The sequence below is a fragment of the Triplophysa rosa genome, linkage group LG15, assembly GCF_024868665.1.
Source record: "Triplophysa rosa linkage group LG15, Trosa_1v2, whole genome shotgun sequence".
Lineage (NCBI taxonomy): Eukaryota > Metazoa > Chordata > Actinopteri > Cypriniformes > Nemacheilidae > Triplophysa > Triplophysa rosa.
This window is the reverse complement of record NC_079904.1, coordinates 23,873,203-23,881,083: the sequence shown is the minus strand read 5'-3', so window position 1 is coordinate 23,881,083 and position 7,881 is coordinate 23,873,203. Positions and strand designations below refer to the sequence as shown.

Here is a 7,881-nt window from a genome sequence, read left to right as displayed (position 1 = left end):
CAAGTAAGGTATAATGTCCAGGCAGTCAGTTGTTATGGCAGAAATAATCCCTGTTGTGATCAGGACGCGAAGTGGAGTGTCTTGTATCACACTGAAGGGTTTATTTGGTGCTAACAGTTGGCTGCTTGTACGTAATCCTGTTTATTACACGGCTACTTGCCACATGAGAAAAAAACTGGACATGAAATGTGATTTAAAATATTTTTACCTAATTTTTACCGAATGCAAACCTTCCAGGAAAAGTGGTTAACTTTCGGTTTTAAGGTAAGAAACGACGTTCAAATGTCACGAACAGGCAATTTGGTTTAATCATTTGTAAATATAATGTCATATATGTCATTAAAAGATATATTTATATTTAATTCATCAAAAAAAAAAACTCACAAAATATTTATTTATTTTCAATACTATGTCAGTAAATGGGGGATGAGAACTGACATTCTTCCAAATATCTTCCTTTGAGTTCAGCAAAACAAATAAATTTATACGGGTTTGGAGTAAATGATGACAGACTTTTCGTTTTGGGGTAAAGCATTCCTTTAATATAGACTTTCAAAGTGACAACATAAACAAATGTTACTGCGCATGCGCATGTTCGTGGGCTGAATTTAACTTCCGGTACACGTTCACAAACAATAGAGCTCCTGTAGATTATTTCTGATAACAATCAAAAGACACCGAGAAGAAGCGTTACTTGGCCAAACTTGTCTCTCCAATATTTTGAATTTAGTCTGTGATACCAAGCTCAACCGCTAGATGTCAATGTACCGTACGGATTCTTTAAATGCGACCAAACTACAGGACCCATTCAACAAATTGTTTATTTAATAAAATCAACATTCAACAAATCATTTAATTACAATTATAATACAATAAAATAATAATACAAATTAATATTAACATAAATAAAATATAAATAGTTATGTTATTAGACACTAGCGGCTAGCCAAACACAAACCGGAAGATAACTGCAGTCCCGGTGCTCGCATTCGATAAACGGTGAATGGTGAAATTTACCATGACAAAATGAAGTTGTTACCAAAGGTTTTCATCACTGATTGTTCCCTTTTTTTTTAAATAGAAACATGTATAAACTGATTTTTTTCTTTTGTTTAGACTATAAACAGGTGCTTCAATACATTGGTTATAAACACTCTATTTCAAGTTTTGATAGAAAATAATAATAATATGAAATTGCCCACGTAACACTTGACCAACCTGAGTTCTTTTAGTTCTTTTAGAAATGTGAATGAAATAAAGCTTTTAATTTTGTCTGATTTGGTTATACGAAGAGAGTGACATGAATTTTAAGCCGATTCCAATCCGAAAAGAAAAACATCCAACAGTCCATATTTCACGCAGCATTAAGCGTAGGGTTGTCCTTTCCCTCCAGTGCAGAATGAAGTCCACCCTCTTTAGACGCTGATAACGGGTGTGGCGCGGCCGAACCGAGAGTCACCACGGAAGGAGGTGGACTGTGACAGCCGACTCTTGCGTTCACAGGGACATACTTCTTACTGAAGCACTTCCAGCACTGTTTGGATACAATATACACCATCTCCACCACATTCAGCACGATGCATAGTATAGACGTACATCCCATAATATACAGAAATATCTTTTTCTCTGTGGGTTTGGAAATGTAGCAGTCCACAGTGTTGGGACAGGGGCTCTCCTCACACCGGAGCAGTCGGGGGACGTTGAAGCCGCTGTACAGAAAATAGAAAGCGAGGAGAGTCGCCACCTCGAAGGAGGTTTTGAGGACCAGACTCATGATGTATGTGAAGAGGAGACCTCCGTCGATGCTGCCCTTGTCCCGGTACAGCTTTCTTTTGTGTTTGCTCTCTCTGTGCTCCCTGTAGGCCACGTGCAGCGCCACCAGCAGCGACGGAGTGGACACCATGATTAGCTGCAAGGCCCACAGACGCACCTGTGAGATGGGGAAGAAGTGGTCGAAACACACCTGCTCACAGCCCGGCTGCTGAGTGTTGCACACAAAGTCTTTGAACTCATCCTTCCACACCTGCTCGGCGGCGGCCACGAACACCAGGATCCGGAAAACGAAGAGGACGGAGAGCCAAACCCGTCCGACGACTGTCGAATACTTGTTTACTCCGCTCAACACACTCTCCAGAAATCCCCAGTTCATGTTTTCTGGGGTGTCATCGGGCTGAAGTCAGAACACAACGTTACAAATCATGAAATCAACAACACACGAGTTTTTCGTGTCACCTGATGAGATCAAGAGGTTCCACTGATACAGACATTTCCTTTGAAACAACTGTTGAAGTGAATTCAATGTACAGTGACCCCAAAGACTCGGAGATCACTTTTAAAAAGTTTACAGGTAACACTTTACCATAAGGCTGTATTTGTTAGCATTACTTGATGTATTAGTTCACATGAACTAACAATGAACAACAGCATTTATTCATCTTTGTTGATTCCAGTACAATTGTTTGCTGTATGGTTATGGTGCATTAACTAATGTTAACAGTTTCAACTTTTGATTTTCAAAATGTGTTTGTACATTCTGAAATGAACATGAACTATAACACCCGGTCTACACCAGACGCGAGCAACAGACCCGTTGGGAAAACAAGGCATTTGTCACATCGCGTCCGGTGTAGACGGGGTGTAAGAATAATAAATGCTCAAAAAGGGTATTGTTCATTGTTAGATCATGTTTGCTTACAAGTTCACATGTCACACATCCTACTTTACATTTATTTAGCGGACTGTTTTATCCACAGCAAGATATAAAACAACATATGTTCTACGCAAAAATGCTTTTTTTATAACAAATGGAAATAGGCCTACTATTTTGAAATATTAATAATAATATGAAAGTATTCACCTTTGATGTAGTCTGACTTCTCTTTTCTCTTGTTTTCCTCTGGCTGGTAGAGACGGCACAGCGTCTCTGTGCTATTTGATAGTCAAATACACCTGGCGCAGGTGCCGCACCCGTTTGGTTGCCATGGATGAGCTCTTATGTTAATGGAAACGCGAAGCGAATGATATATGACCAATCAGATGCTTTATTGCTGTACGGTGTTTTTGGTCAACAGAAAAGCTGACATGTTTGCAGAGTCATCAGAGATCCTGCTGTAGTGTTATTAGTGTAAACACTGTTCAAATCACCAGAAACACACACACACACACACACACACACGCTCGTGTCCTCGACAGGTCTGTACGCCATTGTTTCCATTGTCGTGGTCTCCATGGGTGTTTCAAAATGTAAACGGAAATATTAGGAAAAAGGAGAACAGGGACAGTAAATCACTTTGCATTTGACTGATTTTTGCTGTAAATACGTAAGAGGGTGTAAAGTATTTACTGTACATCTTAATGTGAGTTCTGACAATGAAAACAGACACAATTTCCACTCACATCACAATATGAAGAGTTTGGTTCCAAAATGTTTTTTATGATGTTATCATGTTTTTATTGTGTTAGTTAGCTGTATTTTTGAAGTTATGGCTTAAATCAAAACAAACCAACGGCAGTTTAATTGATATTCATTGGAATACACAATAAATGTCTCATTTTGGAACCAAACTCTTCATATACAGTATATCCGTGATATCAACTTCCCTTTTTTTGTTTTATGTTGGTAAGTCAATATTTCCATAACTTCTCTTATTGTTTGAGGTAATGGATAGTCCTGTTTATAGCAGCCTTATGTTTGTTGCCAGATCAGAATATATCCACACAGAGCTCATCCACTCAAAAAGTATTTTCTGCAGTAAAGTGAAACATGTGAAAACGTGTGTATATAAGCCACTTTCATTAACCGTGAGAACAGCAGAAATCCTCCCGTCTTCAGGCACAAACGCTGTAATATATGTTTGTGCAATGGCTTGTTTAGGGAACACTCTTTGATATTTGTTAGCTGGGCTATGCGTCTTTGTTTAACAATAAGTACTGATATATGTTAATGTGACTTACTGCAGATATATGCAAACCTGTACATTTGTGTTACACCACAGGTGCACATGCAGTTTTAATAACCTGTGCATGAATTACTGATGAGATCAGAAGCACTTATCTTGTTACCAACAGAGAGACACTGAATAAAGTCAAAGACAGACAATTCAACTTTGTCCCTGTTATCTTACTACAATCTTAAAAATAAAGGTGCTTAAAAGGTTCTTCACAGCGATGTCATAGAAGAACCGTTTTTGGTTCTTTAAAGAACCATCTCTTTCATAACTTTTTATAATCTGAAGAGCCTTTTTTGAAAGAAAATGTTTATGGTTCTTTATGGAACCATTTAGACAAACAAGGTTCTTCTATGGCATGGTGAAGCAACTTTAGTTTTAAGAGTGTAGATGCGTGGTTGACGGTGTTCGTTAGATCAAAACTGATGTGTCTTGATGCACACACTTACAATGAATGATTCATCAGCGTGTGTTTAATAAAAAATATACTTTTATTTAGAAAACATAACTTGAACATAACTTTCTCAACCTCAGCCTGTCATAAAGTGTCGCCAGATTGTTTCCATGAATACATTTTACGTTTTCTTCCTGAAATTCCCGTTTTGCTCGAAAAAACATGACAGTGAACTGGATTGACTCAATTACTTATTTGAAAGAAAGCACAACTTTTTAAAGGTTTACCCATGCAGCTTCATTTGCAAATGTAGCATGAGTTGCATGCCGAATAAAGACGAACTGACACAGATGACATCATTAAGTTCCTAACAAGAATCTTTTGTAAAGAACAATAATGGCAACGTTATGTTCCTTTATGTGCCCACAGCCTTTAACGCCCCAAAGCTGTTGGTGTGAAATTTTAAAGGGCAAATGTGCTGTGATTCTCTTCACAGTGCTCAACATCTCAACATCATGTCTACCTAATACCTAACATCACTGTAAGATATTACATATGCCTACTGAAGAAACCACATCGCTAAAGAAAGACAAACAAGGCCGAGTTTTCATCATTTCCTACGACAACGAGAAACCTTCCATGTATAAAAACTGATCATGTAGATCCACGTAGATTGTAAAGCATTGCGATCGGCTGAGAAATGTGACGTTATGGTACTCTTTCAATTAAAACCCTCAGCTGCCCCGTTTACTTACGTAGGCAGGGCATTCTTTCCCTTCCCAATATGACGGCGACCCACGATTCAGTGGCCAATGCGGCATCTCAGGTTTGACTATTCAAAACTAACCCTCAATTTCACATACATAAGCAAACAATTACTTGATCTAAGCCTCTCTTTTTTTTATTCATTAGATGATTTAGAAATATATTTGGATTCATTCAAATCAAATTCAAAGATTTTTTAATCCTTTGTGTCCTCCTGAGGTGTTTTATTTTTCTGCTGCCCTGGCAAATTGTTTTGTATTTGTGTTTTTTCCTTTACTGTATTAGCTTCAATGTTCTACTGCATTATCTCATGTAAAAATAGCTCTCGCGATGCTTTGATGTCATACTTAGATCTTTTTTATTTATTTATGTATTATTACAAAAATGTAAAGACATCCTTTACAAAACAATATACAGGGAAAAAGAAGAAAAAATAGTAAACAAAAACTAAAATGAACAAAATATATGAATCCTTTTTGCAAAAATGACATAGGTCAAAGATTTGAACAATTCTCGTTGCTTTATTTACTACAGAACTTCACACAGGATCAAACACAAGAGGGCGCTGCGATGTTTCTCTGCCGCATTTCAACCTGCTGCGTTCTCTTTATTAACCGTCGTCTGTCTGTTCAAAATGTCGTCCTCCTGCATATGACAATAACTCTCGTGTTTTTGAAGTGAACTGAAGGGATTTGATAACCGCAGTGAGGATGTGTCGAGCAGCGGACGACAGCGGGACGGGAGGTGCGCAGAAGCCGGGCGTCAGTGAGCGGGAGGCGGGTTACAAGAGTCCGGGGCTCCGGGGAGTTAAAACCACCTCACTGTTCCGTGCTGTCAACCCGGAGCTCTTCATCAGACCTGTGAGTCACTTCACTCATGTCACGTTATACCGCACAACTTACGTTTTGTTGATGGGGTTGTTTTGCGCTTTCTAGTGAGTAGGCTAAAGACATCAATGATTGACATGATTTATTGACCTTGAACAAACAGGACCGTCTCTCGAAGTCTAGTGAGCTGTCTGTATAAACAACATGAACATTTTATTTTCCCTGCAGAATAAGCCGGTGATGTTTTTCGGGCTGGTGACCATCAGTCTGTGTGTTGGGTATCTGGGCTATCTTCACGCCATCAGAGACAGAGACCAGCAGCTCTATGAGGCCATAGACAGTGATGGACAGACTTACATGAGGAAAAAAACCTCCAGATGGGACTGATGGAGACTAAACCACTACTGACACTCACCTCCACTCTCCTAGTATATCAAACTACGTTATGCAATGCTGCTTATTCTCATTATTAGACTCAAAGAATAAATGAATCCTGTCTGACTGTTTACAATGACATTTGTTGCTGAAAGTTTTTGTGCGCTGTAACATTCATGTTATGTGTAACTAAATCAACAAACACAGAATGAAGAAGAAATGTCATGGTATTTATATGGCCTTTCGTATATCAGAGTCTAAATTGTCTTTAATATATATGTTGCTGTATTTATAGCCGCTTTCGGTGCATTCTTGAGTCCTTAACATCACAAAACAAGTGCATTGCTCAGAACTGTTTGTACAAACAGCACCGCGCCATGGATTACCTGCAAAAGCCTGTCACTTGTTCAAAATCTTAAGTATATCTTTCAGAAGTAAATGTTTATGGCAACATCAGCACCAGAATGAGAAGTCCTCATGTCACTGAACAACAAGACAGATGACAGTTATAAGTGTCAGTATTTCCCAATGTAATCTATGATAACCGTTTTGATGACTGACTAAAAATGAATGCTATGCATTTGATCGGTATGACACAAAGTTATGTGACATTAACAGAAATTCAGAAAAATGTACATGATTCTCAGTCACAATGTCAAGGCATATAGAAACAACAAGATTATTTTACAGCACAAAAAGGAAAAGAAATTCACAAGAAATGTCAGAACAGAATGATTTTTTTGGTTCAACCTTTTTGAAATAAACCTCACATGCATTGAATGAATGCTAACTTGTTGGCGTGCCTTTTGTCAACATTTCACAGGTTTTTTATGTATTTTTGAAATTCATTCAAAAAACGTAAACTGACACACAAAAAAATGTATAAGAAAACAGGGAAAACATGTCATTTTACAGGGATTATTTTACAGTTTATTTCTGGCGCCCAGCTGCCTGAAAAATATTTTTTTTTACAGAAAAAGACAGGACATTTACAAGAAAAACGGGGAAAACTATTTATTATATATCCTTATATCCAGCAATTTTACAGGAACAAAAACTATTATTTTACTGTATATTTCTGTCAATCCATCTTTTTTTTTAAAGGTGTAGGTAAATTTAAAAGGGTGGTTTATTGCTGGTTTCATGAGTTCACCTGCTCATCCAGTCTTTATGAAGAAAATAATAGAAAACAAATTTGGTTCTGAGACTCGGCCTGAACTCTGAGCTAACCCTCACGACTATAGAATAGAATAAAATGAATCATAGGAGCGGTCGGGGTGAAGGGGGGGTTGTTGTAAGAGAAATGTAGACGGCTGTCAGTATACTCTTGGGAATGATTGACGGGATCAGTCAGGAATCTATAGAACTTTTATTTCACATTAAAGAAAACAATCAAAGTAAATGAAAAAAATCAGTCTCGCTTTTAATTTAGCCAATGTTGAAATGATCAGTAATTTTATTTGAGATACTTTACTTCAGCCAGTAGCCATTTGCAAATTGTGCTTTGTCTTTTTCGCAAGTAATATGAAGTAGAACAAGTAACATAAAGTAGAACCGAATGTAAAGTTCATGT

General features: G+C 37.8%; 2 protein-coding genes across 2 annotated transcripts; one reads left to right on the top strand and one right to left on the bottom strand.

Moving 5' to 3' along the window:
• Positions 1-444: 444 nt before the first annotated feature.
• Positions 445-3,126, bottom strand: gjb7 (gap junction protein beta 7). Its single transcript, XM_057352305.1, has 2 exons — positions 2,858-3,126; positions 445-2,170 (listed from the first exon to the last, which is right to left on the bottom strand). The coding sequence occupies exon 2, from the start codon at positions 2,147-2,149 to the stop codon at positions 1,355-1,357; it is 795 nt and encodes a 264-aa protein (XP_057208288.1). The 5' UTR covers positions 2,150-2,170; positions 2,858-3,126; the 3' UTR covers positions 445-1,354.
• Positions 3,127-5,700: 2,574 nt separating this feature from the next.
• On the top strand, positions 5,701-7,064 carry smim8 (small integral membrane protein 8). The gene is made up of 2 exons (XM_057352307.1): positions 5,701-5,966; positions 6,162-7,064. The coding sequence occupies exons 1-2, from the start codon at positions 5,817-5,819 to the stop codon at positions 6,318-6,320; spliced, it is 309 nt and encodes a 102-aa protein (XP_057208290.1). The 5' UTR covers positions 5,701-5,816; the 3' UTR covers positions 6,321-7,064.
• The last annotated feature ends 817 nt before the right edge of the window (positions 7,065-7,881 follow it).